The 16,793-nt window shown below is 45.5% G+C and overlaps 1 protein-coding gene across 11 annotated transcripts in view; it reads left to right on the top strand.

Moving 5' to 3' along the window:
- ZNF532 (zinc finger protein 532) overlaps positions 1-13,996 on the top strand; it is a 51,474-nt gene extending 37,478 nt beyond the window's left edge. For all 11 annotated transcript variants that reach the window (XM_028747951.2, XM_028747947.2, XM_028747956.2 and 8 more), the window contains 5 exons: positions 731-893; positions 3,402-3,680; positions 6,766-6,878; positions 8,202-8,349; positions 9,886-13,996. In XM_028747951.2, coding sequence (XP_028603784.2) covers positions 731-893; positions 3,402-3,680; positions 6,766-6,878; positions 8,202-8,349; positions 9,886-10,380 — 1,198 coding nt within the window. In that variant the 3' untranslated portion in view covers positions 10,381-13,996. The remainder of the gene's footprint in view (positions 1-730; positions 894-3,401; positions 3,681-6,765; positions 6,879-8,201; positions 8,350-9,885) is intronic.
- Positions 13,997-16,793: the final 2,797 nt, after the last annotated feature.

Below are 16,793 nucleotides of genomic sequence, written 5' to 3'. Positions count from 1 at the left end.
GAACCGGTATGCCGCTGTTATAAATGCATAATACAGATACAGCATCTACAATGCATCTTCATAGAAAAAGGAGGAAAGTGCAAAATGAGAATTTAATTATTATTTTTGCCGTTCCTTTCAAACATTCCTCCGGCTCCCCTTGACGTCCCTCCAATTCTTCAGCCGAATTTTGCTTCGGGTGAAAATTCAGTGTCAGTTCTAATGATAAGTGGCTGGTAATGCTTCCCTTATTAGGAGCAAGAGTCCTTTGTCTGCGTTTATGGAAAGGCACTGAAACCACCAAGATGATTTACAGCCTCAAGGGGTCGTTTGAAAGCCCATTGCCATGCAAGCACTACTTTCAGTTCTGCAAAGGTTGTTCTTATGAGCCTTAGAAATGAAAACGCCTGATTGCCACTGAGTGACCTACATATCTGGGCCTTTTCGGGTATTGCTTCCGTGCATTGGGCTTATGTGTGGTTAGCTTCACCTACAATTTCACACTGCCCTGTGAGGCAGTATGAGGTAGTGGTTAGAGTGCTGGATTAGGACATGGGAGACCAGGGTCCAATTCTCTACCTGCCTGCTTTCATGTGTAAGCCCCTTTGAGCAGCCCCTTTGTGGGACAGAAAATCGGGGTACGGTTTAAAAACCTATGCCAATAATGCAGTCTTTTGGAATAAGTGAAATGCTACAACAGACAGACGTTATGTCTTCAACTGCCTTTTTCTGTGTGTTTTTCTTTTAAAAGGATAATCTACAAATGCTCCATGTGCGACACAGTGTTCACCCTGCAGCCTTTGCTGTATCGCCACTTTGACCAACACATCGAAAACCAGAAAGTGTCTGTCTTCAAGTGTCCAGACTGTTCGCTTTTGTACGCACAGAAGCAACTCATGATGGATCATATCAAGGTGTGTGGGCTTCGTTTGGCAACCATAACAGGGAGCCACCAGAAGTAGATGAAAGTAGGTGTAATGATCTCTGGCAGGCAAGCAAGCCTGTAATGTAATGACTCTCCGGCAGTTTTATGCACATTTATTTACAAAAAAGACACACCCAGAGCCCAGCTTCTTGCCTGCTCGCATTTGCAATAGTTGGTCAGTCTGAATTTTCACCCCTCCCACAGCAGGAAGGACGCCAAACTCCTGCCTTTCCCCTCTTGCCCTTCCGTTTCCATCTGATCTTATCCAGACGCCTAGAACGGGGACTGAGAGACTGGCCTGCCCCATCCCCACTCCCACTTGACACTGACTCAGATCTCTGATTATCTGCTGATTGCCTAGCAGTGCTCTGGCTGCCGTACAACTCCGCCTCTTCTTGAGAGCTAACAGAGTCTTCCCCAGGAAGGGGGGGGGGTCGAGCTGCCCTTTCTCGACTGTCAGCCAGTTCTCATCTGCAGAGTCAGACCCTTGTTCACCTAGTTCGATTTCTGAGTCTAACCCTTCCCCTGCGCTCGGGGGGTGGGGTGGGCACATTCCTGACACCAGGTTAGATGCCCTTGTAAGCAGGCTTGCGAATGATAAAACTGTGAACGCATGAAACGGCATTATATTCTAGGAACCAGGTCACTAAACTGCTTAACCCAGTACTGTCTACTCAGGCTGGCAGCTGCTCTTCCCCAAGTCTCAGAGCAGAGGACTTTCCCAAATCTTTGAACTGAAGAGATCAAAGCCTGAACCTGGACTTTATGCCAGGGGTGCAGTGCGATGCCTTTCAAATGTTGTTGGCCTGGAGCTTTCATCAGCCGCAGCGAGCGTGGCCTGCAGTCATGGATGATGAGAGATGTCCCAGCCTCTGCGCTATAGTACTACTGAGTTATGGTCGCTCCCTTAATCTGCATAGATTCTAAACTTCATGCAGATTACTATGAAGTTACAGAATCCACTTTCAGAGACTTTTTCTTTCTCTGTTTTATAGGTTAAAAGAAAACAAACCCCCACAAGATTTTTCTGGAGTGGTGTTTTGAGGCTGACTACTACTTCTGGTAGGGACGCGGGTGGTGCTGTGGGTTAAACCACAGAGCCTAGGACTTGCCAATCAAAAGGTCGGCAGTTCGAATCCCCGCGATAGGGTGAGCTCCCATTGCTCGGTCCCTGCTCCTGCCAACCTAGCAGTTCGAAAGCACGTCAAAGTGCAAGTAGATAAATAGGTACCGCTCCGGCGGGAAGGTAAATGGCGTTTCCATGCGCTACTCTGGTTCGCCAGAAGTGGCTTAGTCATGCTGGCTATATGACCCGGAAGCTGTACGCCGGCTCCCTCGGCCAATAAAGCGAGATGAGCGCCGCAGCCCCAGTCGGTCACGACTGGACCTAATGGTCAGGGGTCCCTTTACCTTACTACTTCTGGTAGTTTCATTCCTTTGAACTTTGGTATTTATAATGATATATATATATTTATACTAAGGCATGAGGCAATCAGTAGCCTTTTCCCACTGGACTTCTGCTTTTAAGCTATTGGCTTTACCGCAGTAACTTTCAGCTTGTGTTCTGCGCAAACCCAGGGATTCCTCAGTGAGATTTTTATCTGTAGCAGACAACCTTGACAGAATATAAGGGGAAAAGCTAGGCTAGAACACTCCCCCCACCCCCAACATGGCAGCTCTCTCTGTGCAAGGTAATGGCGGGTAGCGGGAATTCAGATATGCAGTCCCCCATCTTTGAAGTGGTATAGTCCAGCTGTGTCATGTGGTTTTTGTCGCCTCTGTACATTGGCCTATGGGTGCCATGGATTCGTGAAACTTAATCTACAAGTAACTGCATTTATTTTATTTTATTTATCACATATCTGCATTCTGCTTTTCGTCCAAGGAGTTGAAAGTGGCTTTCGTAGTTCTCCTCCTCCCCATTTTATCCTCGCATCAACCCTGGGAGGCTGGCAGTGAGTGACTGGCCGAAGGTCACCCAGCTGTCAACTTACAGATTTGAAAATAAGGGACCAGCAGCCTCGAAAATAAGGGATCAGCAGCCAAAATAAGGGATCAACAATTACTTTGATGAAATACATATTTTGTTGCGTGCAAATGGCTTTAGATACCTATTAGGTCCATAAATTACCATATAGCATATATTCAACACAAAAAAACAGCAACAATTTGTGGTTGACAAAGCACAGCTGGACATAGAAAGGGCCCCATTACCTTCAGTAGCTTATTTAAGGGACATCGTCAATAAGGGACAGCAACGGGACATGGCGCTGGGACAAGGGACTGTCCCGCCAAATAAGGGACGCTTGACAGCTATGCCCAGTGAGTTTTGTGGCAGAGTGGGGATTTGAACCCTGTTGGCTTCCCAGGTCCTAGTCCAACGCGCTAACCACTACACCACACTGGCTTCTCCAGCCTTCCGCCTGCTGGCCATCGCACCTTGTATTCTCTCTAGATAGCAAGTACCACCTTGGTTTGTTCTTTCTTTTTGAATTAGTCTATGCACGGGACGCTGAAAAGTGTCGAGGGGCCTCCGAACCTGGGTATCAGTTTGCCGCTGAGCACGAAGCCCACCACTCAGAACTCGGTCAGTCACAACAAGGAGGACTCCAAATCCGTCAACGGGACAGAAAAGGCAGAGAAGAAGTCCCCCTCCCCTGTGAAGAAAGCAGAGCCCCCGAAAGTCCCCAATCCCGGCTGGACGTGTTGGGAATGTGATCGCCTGTTTACTCAGAGAGATGTTTACATATCCCACATGAGGAAAGAACACGGAAAGGTAAATCGCGGGTGTTGAGCGGAGAATTAGAAGATTAGATCTGGGCCGTTTTCAAGTTGTTGACGAGGATGTTTAGCATGGGAAGAATTCGTCCCCGTTAGTCGCCCACCTTGCAACCAAACCAGCAGTGAGGTTTATTGATTGCACTTGCCTGTTGCTGAAAAGTTATTATAAAAGATAATACCCCACCCCTGGCAAAAATAAATAAATAAATCCCTTCACCATGGTGAAGCCCAGGACAAACTGACTGATGTCAATTCTGCATGCTGGAATGGGCTCTTTCTCTCTTTCTAAGCCAGACCAGGCAGATTTGATTGCATTTTAAGTAACCAGCCATCACACAATTTCAGCGGGGAAAAAGGCCACTATTTAGTTTTATGTAAGCATAAATCCAGAGAATAAATAAGATCATGCACGCTAAAAGGCACAGGGTTATAGAGAGAAATAATATACAAATCAACACAATGGATCAGCCTGGTTTACATTTCCTGCAGCGCAGAAGGGAGATTCAATGCTAGAAATTTTCACGAGTATGTTATTGCCTAGATCTGTTAAATTTTAAGCGCTTTCGCCCACCAACTTGGATGGCTGTGATAGAGGGTTAGACAAATTCGTGGAAGAGAAGGCTGTAGAAGACTACCAGCCACAATGGCTATGGTCCCCCCTGCGCACTTGGAAGCACATTGCTCCTGAGTGCCGTTTTCCTGGGAGTAACAGTGGGCAGACGGCTGTTGTTTCAGGCTTCTCCTAGGAATCTGGTTGGTCCCTGTGACAGCAGGTTGTTCGCCTGGTTAAACCATTGGCCTCATCCAGCAGGCTCTTCTTATGTTCTTAAAGCTGCTGCGATGAATTAACATGACAGGCGTGCCCTGATTAGTCGGTCCTATTGAGCAGAATGTGTCTGATTTTGAATAGGAGTACAGTCATACCTCGGGTTGAATGTTCTTCACGATGAGCGCGTTCGAGTTGCGCTCCGCAGCAACCCGGAAGTAACCGAACGTGTTACTTCCGGGTTTTGCCGCATGCGCAGATGCTCAAAATGATGTCATGCGCAGAAGTGGCGAAAAGCGACGCGCACGTGCGCAGACGTGCCGTCACTGGTTACGTTTGCTTCTAGATGCGAACGGAGCTCTGGAATGGATCCCGTTCTCATCTAGAGGTACCACTGTACAGCAAAAAGGGCTGTAAGTTACCTGGACCAGTGGTGTGGGGAGATGCAATAAACAGAAAGGCCCCCTGTTCTTACTCCTCACAGATTGGTTTTCCTAGGCTCTGTGGTTTAGCCCACAGCGCCACCCACATCCCTGGTCCAAAAATGAGTTTGCATGTTCCCGTGTTAATTTCTTGGCTCCATCTTGGCCACATGTAAAAACCTCTATTTGCTTTGTTTGCCATGAGTAATAAACCTTAAGTTTATTCTTTCAGTCACCAGTCTTACTAGACTGTTTCCTTGGTCATGCTGCTGCAAAATATGTACCAAACTCCAAGCAGGGTGGGCAGGCAGTATGCTCAATGTTCACAAAAAAAGGCACCTCAGAAGAGGAATAGAAACGGAAGTGGAGAAAGGGAATGTAATGGAGTGTCCTGAAAGAGCACTGGCTGGCTGGAACCCTGAGCAGGAACACTCCATACTGTAATATTTTCTTGCAAGTCCCACTTCTCTGAACTAATAACAGTCTTATCGACTCCAACCTGCTTTTGGCTCCCCCCTGCCAACGAGGCTTTCAGAGTAGTAAAATTAAAAAGAAGGAAGAAATTTTAAAAGCTCATAATTTTTCATGGTTGATGTTCAGCACCGGCCCCTAGGCAGGAGTAAAACTAATAAAAACCATGTCAGTTTTGCTGCCTTGGGTGGAAGGAGAGAGAGACGTGAGAGAAAGCCATATGGGAAATACCGCGAAAATGTAATAAGCTCAGAGGTGTTGGTAAAGACAGAAAAAAGCTCGTAATAACCAGGCTCTCATGGGTAGGAGATGCTATAATGAAACACCCATGTAGCAGCTTTCAAAGATGGAAGCTGAAATAAAGCAGTGTGTGTGTGTGAATTGTTCCAGAGTAGGATAAATTCTCTGATACGGGCCGTTGGTTAAAATGTTTTACTGCTTCTTGGGTCATTTATGTAGGTCATCATGCAGCAAGCCTTGTTCAGATCCTCTTGCTGCTGTTTATCATTTGTGTTGCGAATGGCTACTAAAGAGAGAGCTGTAAGGGGTTGCCTAGCAACCTTGGGTTTGGCTTGGGCCTAGCAAGCTTGTCAGCCAGAGGCGAGGAATGCCAGTGATGGATCTGTGTCCCGCAGGTGGACTGGATAAGAGCATCACATAACTTGCTGGACACAGACCTCCTTATATTGCGGTCCAGCAACCAGTTAGAAACTTCTGGGACTCACAGAGCAGCGCAAGAACTGCTGTATGTCCTCAGCATCTCATACTCCGAGGCAGGCTTCTCCTCCTGCGCATGGAGCTTCCATGTATCTGTCATGGCTCGTAGCCATTGGCTAGTCCCCACTTATTTTGGATTTTTTTGGGGGGGAGGGGGACAGACACAATGGTCCATAGGTCTTGTGGGTCAAATGACAGGTGTGTGAGCAACCTGTTCAGGAAGATCTGAGCACAGGGCATGGAAATAATTCACATGTATCCCTCCATATGCTGCTCTGCATTTAACAGCTGGTTTTTGTGTACGACGCCATTCCTCCTCTCGTTAGCTGATTTCCATTTTGCCTGGTTAATTTCCCCCACTCGATTGACTTCTAGGGGGCTAGGCAGAGCAGCTGCAACTGGTAATTGTAAATCTGGGAAACCACACAAGTAGGTCTTTCAAAGCATTGTGTTTGTAGAGCCATCAGGCTACCTATACTGGATCAGAATTAGTAAAGGGGAAGTGGCTTCCATTGCTTTCTAGAAATAATTTGCTGTACAACCCAGCCCTGCTCCCTCTGGTGGACACAGCACGTCATAATGGTGCCCTGGGATGTGTCATGCTCGCGACATTGCTTTGTTTAAGGTAAAGTTTTAAGTTAACTGGCACATATCGTAATGTACCTCCTTTTTTAAAAAAACGTTTTGACTTCCTTTCTTTAAAGCAAATGAAGAAGCATCCTTGCCGACAGTGCGACAAATCCTTCAGTTCCTCGCACAGCCTTTGCCGCCACAATCGTATCAAGCACAAAGGCATTAGGAAAGTTTATACCTGCTCGTAAGTTCTGCTTTTTAGAGTTCTGCGCAACTATGTTCGTTATAATAACTCTTAGACCTTTAAAAAAAAACAACAACCTGCCCTTCTTCGCTCATTGAGAGGCCTGGTAGCATATCTGGAGACAAGACAATCTGCTCACATTTCAGCCTACTCTTTAGAGGAAATGAGTCTCCAGGTGGAGCCACACAGTGTTCTTCAACCTTTTGGTCCCCAAATGTCATTGGACTACAATGCCCATCATTTTCAGCTAGCTTTGCCAGTTGTCGGGAATGGTGGAAGCTGGAGTCCTGCTGCATGTGAGGACCCAGAGTTGAAGAACCCCGTACATGTCTGTTGTTTAAGACTGCCTACCACAGAGGAGGGATAGCTGACACGGTGCCCTGCGGATGTTCTGGACTACAAATCCCATCATCCCTGCCATCAGCCATGCTGAAAGCCATGCCCCATAGGAGCCCAGAACATCTGGAGGACTCATTGTGGTTTCAAATGTCTAGTGGGCACCACATTATGTACCCTTGGTTGTAGAGGATTATGGGACAATTGCTAAAGTGCGTTCTCAGCACATGCATGGTGACAGTTAGGCTTACTGAAACCAGAAGTGTGTCCTGGAATGCACCCAGCTGTTTCCTAAGGCAACTTGTTGCTGGATAATATAGGTAGCAGCAGTCAAGCTGCTTTTTATGTAGCAAATAAGTTAAAATGGCCTGGGTGTATGTATGTGTAAGAGAGAGTGCTTCTATTGCTCTTCAGGTTGAATCCAAGTAAAATGTGTGTGTGTGTTTTAAAGATTTACTTGTGTTGCAAAACAAACAAAGGAAAGTACATATAGCATCTCCATTTTCGGTTCATAGAGTCTTTTCCACAGTTTGTTTACGTTCGCCAACCAAGTGCAATGTAATCCCATACGTCCTAGAAGACGAAAGGAAACAATGGGTGCAAATGGAGATAGATAACATTGGAAAAAGCCCTCCTCTAGTGTACCCATTCCTCCAAAACAAACCAAGGAAAATTCCCACAACACTAACCAAGTTTCAGGAAAACTGGCCCCATTCCCACTAATTGCCCTGGCCCACCACCCACTATTCCATCCTGCATCCCCAAACCTTCCAAATAAAGACCTGCCAAGCTGAAGGCCTATATCGCCTCACCGACTTTTACAAAAGTAAATTATATTTTTGAGCACACCCATTGAAATCAGTAAGATGTGAGTTAGCCACGTTCAGCCATTTTAAGGGCAGGCACGTGAGCACCTGTGCAAACACTGTTAGTACCAACTAGTTGATCATAACTGTTGATGGTCTGCTATGCATTTTATTCATGCAGGCACTGTCCGGATTCAAGGCGTACTTTTACCAAGCGGTTGATGCTCGAAAAGCATATTCAGCTGATGCACGGCATTAAAGAGCCCGATGTGAAAGAGATGACAGAATCCAGCAATGTAGGACAAAGCGCGGTAAAAGAAGACGCGAAGGTGAGCTCTTAGTTGTATGCAAGTCCTGGTCTTTAAAAAGGAACATGGAACACCAGCTGAATAAACTTCTGTGTCCTCTCAACAAATCAGAGTTGGGAAACTTGAAGCTTCTTTTGTCTTTTGAGGGAAAAAGTGAAGAAAGCACCTCCAAACGTAAAAAGGGTTTTGTGGCCTATTTAAGGAGATTGGAAAGTGTTCAGGCTAGGATTGTGCCTTTTTATTATCTGTATCGGGATTTTTTTTTTTAGCCTGACCTGCAGATAGTTCTGGAATAACTTGGACGTAGACCAGTACTGCATTCTTAAGAGCCAGACTGTGATTCCTGAGCTGCATGCAATTCCAAAGCTGGGTTGGCTTATGTGCCACAGAACTGGGTCAGGTGCAGAAAAATGGACAACGTAGTCCCCTCCCTCATACGATCTCACGTTGTGCTGAGTCATGCCATTTAATATTTTGTGGCACTAGCTCTCATAGGCCTGAGGTCAGTCCTTGGGCAAAGCACCTGTTCGAGTTCTATGTTATAGGTTCTCCCTGAATTTCTCCCAACACAGTTAGTGCAGTGAATCTCTTCCCTTGCTTCTTCTCCTTCCTGCACCCACAATGTGTCTAGGCTGGGAGGGTGGTAAAAAATAATAATTATGCATTAGTGTTGGGCACAGGACATTGTGGGTCTGAACTTGGCTGAATAGAGTACCCTGAATGAGATTTGAAGAATTGTTGGAAACAATGGAACACAAGAATGTGAGTTTGCAGCACTGGAGTATAATGCTCCGGTGAGCGGTTGGAGTTGGGGCTGCAAATGTTTCTTCATGTGATGCTATCAAAAGGTGGAAAGTGGCTCCAGTGCTTAATAAACGGGAGCCAGTATTTGGTCTGAAGGCACACGAGACCAAGCACTTTTTTTCCTAGAAAAAAAAGGTGCTGTAACTGCTCCCTCACTGCCCCCCATGCCTCCTTCCCTCTTCCCCACCCCCCACGCACCCTGTGAGCCCTTCCCTTGCTCATGTCTTCCACCCACAAACTGGTGGCCATGCTGACCCCTGATTCAGAATGTAGAGTCTTACCCCTTAATCCACTAATTGGCTTTGTACCCTGAGATCACTTTGCCTCCTGCCTGCATGTGCAGCCTGACCTCCTTAGGCATCACAGACCCTTGCTATCTATCCTGGTCAGATGCGCGGGTTGCAAACGTGCATCCCGCATGGATCACGTTCACAACCCGAGCGTCCACTGTAAATAAATAACAGCCATTGTAAAACCTGTCCTCCGTGTCGGATACACCACTATGTTTTTGAAAGCCATCTAAGGTAGTAACCATCACCACCCCAAACACATACACAAACTTTGGCAGAGAATGCCATAAGTTAAATTGTGCATTGTGTCAAGAAGTGCTTCCCAGTTGGCTGATTCCGAACATGATCCTTGGCTCAATGCACACACTTATTTCTAGTGCAGAAGCAGTGAACATTCATGAGAACAGCTACATGATCATAGCTGGGTTGTTTATATTTTAAAACTGATTTGTTCCAACTTCAGGTTCCCAGTCCGAAGCGTAAATTGGAAGAGCCGGTGCTGGAATTCAGGCCCCCTCGAGGCGCCATCACTCAGCCGCTGAAGAAGCTAAAGATCAACGTTTTCAAAGTCCACAAGTGCGCAGTCTGCGGCTTCACGACCGAGAACCTCCTTCAGTTCCACGAACATATTCCCCAGCACAAATCTGACGGCTCTTCGTACCAGTGCAGGGAATGTGGCCTCTGCTACACCTCCCACGTCTCCCTCTCCCGCCATCTCTTCATCGTACACAAGCTGAAGGAGCCCCAGCCCGTCTCGAAACAGAATGGGTCGGGGGAAGACAGCCAACAGGAGAACAAGCCCAGCCGCGAGGAGGAGTCGTCTGACAGTGCCGTGTCCGACAGGAAGTGCAAAGTTTGCGCAAAGACCTTTGAAACAGAAGCGGCCTTAAACACCCACATGCGGACACATGGAATGGCCTTCATTAAATCCAAAAGAATGAGCTCAACTGAAAAATGACTCGCCCCTCCCTCCCACCCCACACGCATATCCCAAAAGCGAGAGAAAGAAGAAGCCTTCTCTACTTCAGAACGTGACTGACCTTTCTTTCTTTCATTCATTTTTGGTACAGAAAACCTGCCACACAATGGAGATAACAGCTCTTCACACGCTGTTGCAATATATTCTGTACTGAAAATAATATCTTCTTCACCTCATCGCTAGAGAGAGAGATATATAGAGAAATATATATATACATAGATATATATAACCCCCCTAAAGACTTTTTTTTAAAAAAAAACACTCCACGTGAAATAAAGCAGTATTTGAGTTGAACAGAGTTTGTATATATTTAAACAGATAATTTTTATACTCTTTGTTATGTGTTGGTATTGGTATTTAGTGGGAAATCCTTGTTTCATTTTGTTTTTCGGTTTTGGTCAGTTGTTTTTGTTGTTTTTTCCGGACAGCAAGTTCGTTTTAAAACAGAGTTCTTCATATTAGGGCATTGCTTAGGTTTCCATTAAACTGCGTGGGGGTGGTCCCTTTCTGATGTCACTAAAACATCAAGGGAACACGCCCGTCTGTTCCATAACTCTATGATCATGCTAGAGGTCACATGGGAGGAGCCATGATTCCCCCAGCTCTTTTCCATGTTACCACCATCCTTCCTGGAAACCGTGGTTAATTCTGGCATGTTAAGGAGCTGTACCATGTGTCATTGGACTGCCACACGATCTAGAGCTTCTGAAATTGCCAGCGTTGTGTGTGTGGAAACGTCGCACATTGTGGTGGCTCACACACCTTAGCATTGAAGTCACGAGGAAGCCTATGAATATATATATACCCAAGGGAGGATTGACAAAACTGCACTAGAAAGCAAAAGTTAAAAGAAGATAAATGAAAGGCAAGTAGCTTTTTTGTTTGTCTGCTTGCTTTGTAGTTACTGGATTTATGCCCCCAAATAACATTCTTAACGATCAGGAGGATTTAGAATAATTTTATTATGGCCTCTTGCATAAACATTATAGGTGCTTTTTTGGAAAATCTCCCCGTATTAATGTGAGAGGGCATTTCCGTGTTCGGCTACAGAACCCAGCTGCAGTTTCCTGCAGAAAAGCCCCCCTGAAATAATGGGAGCTGCCCCAAAGCGCTATCCTTCCTTTTCATCACTTCTTACATGTAAGGAATGCCCTGGAGGGTCTGTGCTGCTTGTGTTTTAAGCATCATGCTCTTTTGCTCTCCTCCACTGCACTTTTGAGAGAGGTCCTTGGACTCTTTCGAAAGCCCTGTTGAGGTGCTTCAGTATTTTGCTGCTTAGCTGCTCCCAGTTAAACAAATACGTAGAGTACTGTGAATTGAGTTTACAATGGTGGGAGAGGCAGGGAGAAGGATCGTGCGCTGTGTCATTTCTTAAACACTACATTGAAAAACCCGTGAAATGATGTATTTTTTGATTGACGGAGAAGGCTGAAGCCTGGATGCTTGCATAAGATGGTAGGCGGCGCCAGTTTTATGTCAGATCAGGAGCTCGGAGGCGTAGGATAAATTTGTAGCCCCCATTGAAAAGCTAACACCCCGTAGGTCAGACTATGCATCCATTTAGCCCAGTATTGTCTCCTCTTGTTTCGCAACAGCTTTACCAGGATCTCGGGCAGAAAAAGGGGTCTTTTCTGTCACGTGCTACCTGATTCGCTTTAACTGAGGCCGCCAAGGATTTGCTTCCCTCTCCTACAGATTTTGTTTCCGTTGCTTATTGAAACGTAGACTAGATCGGAGACCAGAATGCACAACCAGGAATCTGGGAGGCTTTCTAGAGCTGCCTTCCTCTTCCGGGTAGAGTTCTGCAAAGAGCGTGCAGTCCCCACTTTCCCATGCTCACATGGGAAGTCTTAAAGCAAGGACAAGGGATTTGGACAGGTGGGTAGGGCAGCCCACCTGTCCATCATATAATTGACAGGGGGGGTTTGCTCTGCCCACCTGCCAAAGCTGGCACAGTCCCATCAGTCTCAGCCAGCAAGGCCCAGCCCTGGGAGATGCTGAGAGTTGTAATGATCTGGACCACAGGGAAGGCTGTAATGATCTGGACCACAGTGAGCCTTGCAAACCATGGTGTTCTTATAGCAGTTCCTGTTATGTGATTTGAGAATAGCATGGACTGTGGGAACAAGAGGGATTTAGTGCAGCGCTGTGTGTAGGAAGCATCAGTGTTTCTGAATAACAGTTGCTGGAAATCACAGAAGGGGAGAGAGCTCTTGTGCTCACCAGCATTTGGTTGGTCGCTGTAAGAACAGGATGCCGGACTAGATGGGCCATTGGCCTGATCCAGCACACCCTTCTTCAGTTCTTAACGTATTCAGCAGTTCGGTTGCATAAACAGTATTCAGCAGTTGTTATGAATAAGGCTTGGTACCTGTCACAGAATCCTGTATCGTTTGAAATACTCTTGTTTCACTCTTTTTAAAGCAAGTCTCTAGTTCTCAGAGGATGGCTGTTACATTCTCAGAAGCCAAAGGACAGTATGAACAGGATTTCCAGTGGCTAGGCTCTATATAGGGTGTATAGGGTGGTTCTTTGCCACTCTCTGTGACTAGGAGAGACATTTTAAATCATGCAAGGTATATGAGTATATGGCGATGTGGTTAATTTGCATAACTTACACAGGTGGCAGAATTCGTTTTTTGTTGATGCAGCGTATACATAATGCAGGCCTGAATTTGTGTGAGCTACGCTTGACCCTTCATAGCAAGCAATGGGACTTGCCTCAATGGTGCTGTGTTTTAATCTGAGGCCTGAGTGATCTCTTAATGATTGGTGAGCTTCTGAGACAGGGTGGCCAAACAAACTATGACTGAGGAAGGGCACTGGGGTCATATGTAATGCCAAGCCAGATCTAAAACAAACCAAATGTTCATAAGCTAGCAGCTAACCATTACTCCAGACTGTGTTTTGCTGGTAGAAGTAAAAAATAGAAAACCAAAATATAGTTAAGCTGCTGGGCAGGCTTCACACATAACACTACTCCATTGTTCAGGAAACCATGGTTTAGCGTTATGTGCAAACCAGGCCAATGCTTTAATGTGTATTTGAGGATGGTTGTGGTTTGCAATGGTTGGTTTGTGCACTTAGGAATACATAGGAGTGAGTTGATTTCTAGTGTGTTCCTCTGAATTGGCCACCTAGTGAGTTTCAGCTTCACGTGCCCTTCCTTCCTCACAGTCTCTTGGTCTCACTCTCCAATTAGTCGACTAAAGTTTTGAATTCTGAACTACCCGGTTACTATTTTCAAGGTTGCTTGTCTTCGGGTTAACACAGACATAAGCCAAGCACCTCCCACTGGCTCTTTATGTTGCTTTCAGCTTGTTTTAGCCTCTCGGTTTACATATATGAGGAGGAGATGCATTCAGGTGCAAGCAATCGCAGAAAGATGAACTGAGAGGTATGTTGCCAAGGTGATAGATGGAAAGGGTACTATTTGAGCACTGTGAGTCTTTTTCAGAGCACCATCATATAGTACCATGCTGCATCACATAAAGATGAAGGACCATGAAGCCCTCTGAATAATGAAACTGTTCTATACGTGAATAATACTACCTACATAGTAGTTCTAATTTTGCAGGTAAAATGTAATTTCTTTTTTTAAAAAAAAAGCGAGGCCTGCTGTGTAATTCACACAGCTCATAGATTTCTTAAAGGTTCTGGAGCATACCAGCAATTATAAAATGTTTTGGAATTTTCAGAGTGCTTCACATAAATTATCTCAGTACTCCTTACAACAACCTTGTCAGGTAGGTCAGTATTATTATTATTATTATCATCCCCACATTGCAGATGGCTGCATGTGCGTGGGCAGAGCTCATATTTAAGGCAAGATTTGAACGTGGGGTTTCTCAGCTCACAGTCTTAACCCTCTGCCCTAAACGTACGCTCTCGTCTACTCTGAATTGCACCCAAAGTCTCTTGGGACAAATAGTGTTAGCTCAGTGTTATGCGGTTCCCAGATCGCCCAAATTCTCTACCAAAATGTGTTAACGTGGTGGAGTATTTGGGATTAATGGGGGAAGCTGGTGGCATGTGTTTAAAAACACACACCACGTTGCTAGATCTCATGGTTATGGAGTTAGCAAGGATTTGAAGAAGACTGTCAGTGGTTTCTAGCCTTGATGGCTTTGCTTTGTCACCATGGTTGATGCCAATAGTGCTTCTGAATACCAGTTCCTGGAAACTGCAGAAGGGGAGAGTACTCTTGTGCTGACAGGCTTCCCATAGGCATTTGGTTGGCCACTGTGAGAACAGGAGGCTGGACTAGATCTTAAGATCTTCTAGTTTTATTTTCAGCATTTAAGGCAGCTTTCTCCATGCATTTGTCCATGCCGCACACTCACATCCCCATGCGAGTTATAACAGACACCCACAAGACTATTCTGTGCCTCTTAGAAAAAAATCAGCCCTGAGATGCCTGCAAAGTTCAGTGGTACCTCTGGTTATGTACTTAATTCGTTCTGGAGGTCCGTTCTTAACCTGGTCCGCTCTTAACCTGAAGCACCACTTTAGCTAATGGGGCCTCCTGCTGCTGGAGCACAATTTCTGTTCTCATCCTGAAGCAAAGTTCTTAACCCGAGGTACTATTTCTGGGTTATCGGAGTCTGTAACCTGAAGTGTATGTAACCCGAGATACCACTGTATATATAAGTCAACTTGCAAAAAGTGCAGCTGGTGGCCACGAACCAGTAATAAAATGTTCAAACCGCCGCCAGTGTACCCGTTTTCTTCAGGGCTGGCAAATGCTCCGTACAGAGGCCTCATGTGCGAAAAGCTCCCCCTGGTTTGTGACAGAAGGCGTGCCTGAGGTGCTCTGTGTACAAGCCAGCTGCACCACATTGTTGGATTTGTGTGGCTGTTAACAGGAGACACCCTTCGGAGGCAGGTAAGCGATCTTGTGCTGTGTGCTGATCCTTCCTCCTCCTCCTCTCGTGGCATAAACCTGTTAATTGAGCACCTTTTGATTTGCATCTCCTAAACACTGTCGATCTCCTCAGTGGAAAGTTTGGTGCTTTTGGAGGTGGGGAACACCTCAGAATGTACCTTCTATCGATAACTCGTGTTTTTATGGAAGTACAGAAGAGGTTCCATGCGCTGCCCTTCTTACGCTACATTGGATTTTTGTGGGTTGCTTTTATATCACATATGTATTCCCTGAACCCAATTTTGTACTTTTTTAGAGGGGGGAAAAAACACATTGAAAACAAAATGTTCAGTGTATGTACGTATGTATGTATGTATATATAAATATATATATGTATGTATGTATAGGGGGAGAGACAGAAAGAAAACTGCATGATTATATTGTAGTTAAACGTTCCATTCTTGAAAACCAAGGGAAGGCGTCGCTGCTCTCGGGAATTATACATTTTGTCCATAGTTACTTGTATGAAGACACATGTTGTATGTAAATAAATGTGGGGTTCCCCCTCCCACCTCTCTTTTGCCCCTAAAGAATTGTGATATTCCGTTATTTATTGAGCAGAGGAAATACTGATCCACTGGTGTCCAAAGGGGGTAGTAGCTCTGTTAAGTCTTTTGCAGCAAAAAAATATCCAAGAGCCTTGCATGGCACCTTAATCATAAGTTGCCAGCTTGGAGGTTTCCAGATTCTTTCCCATCAACCGCAGCTGGCATAGTCTATACTGGCAGGGGGGGCTGATGGGAGTTAGAACCCATAGAACCGGAGAGTTTGAAGGGACCATGAGGGCCATCTAGTCCAACCCCCTGCAACTCAAGAAACCTTTTGCCCAACGTAAGACTCGAACCCACGACCCTGGGATTTAAGAGTCTCTACCGACCGAGCTGTAGGCCAAAACACTCTGTTGGCAAGAAAGCCGTGTTAGCCTTTAAGGTGCCTCCAGATTCCTTGCCATCTTCTAACGTATTTTCCGGATATTATGTCAGAAGCAAAACGAGTTCTCAGTAGCTGAACATTATTTGTTCTTCGCTTCGTTGATGATGACCAGTGAATGCTTGTTATTCCTTTTCTCCCTCTTTTTATACTCATCAGATACCTGGAGGTTATGGAGAACGTCTTGATTCTACCCTGTAGCTGAATAGGCAGGATCCTGTTACACTTCTGTCAGTGATGTATACTAGCTTGTCACTGCCTTTTAAAACTTTTTTAAAAAAGAAACTGTGTACCTCTTAAAGCCTCACGCTTGTCGATGTGCACTTTTTGACCTGTGTAACAAATGGGCAGTCACTATGCAGTGATGGTGTTTTATTTTGGGGGGTTTTTTTGTACAGAGTGAATGGAATAATAAAGGTTACCTTTTTATTACAAGACTCTTTCCATTGTTGTTGTTTTGTTTATATTTGTACGGCCTTCCCATTATCGCAGTCTTCCAAGACACAATGCTGTTCTAAACCAGAAGCTTTATCCTTGC

Source organism: Podarcis muralis, chromosome 11 (genome assembly GCF_964188315.1).
Source record: "Podarcis muralis chromosome 11, rPodMur119.hap1.1, whole genome shotgun sequence".
NCBI classification, from domain to species: domain Eukaryota; kingdom Metazoa; phylum Chordata; class Lepidosauria; order Squamata; family Lacertidae; genus Podarcis; species Podarcis muralis.
The sequence above is the reverse complement of the archived record's forward strand: the minus strand, read 5'-3'. Positions and strand labels throughout refer to the sequence as shown.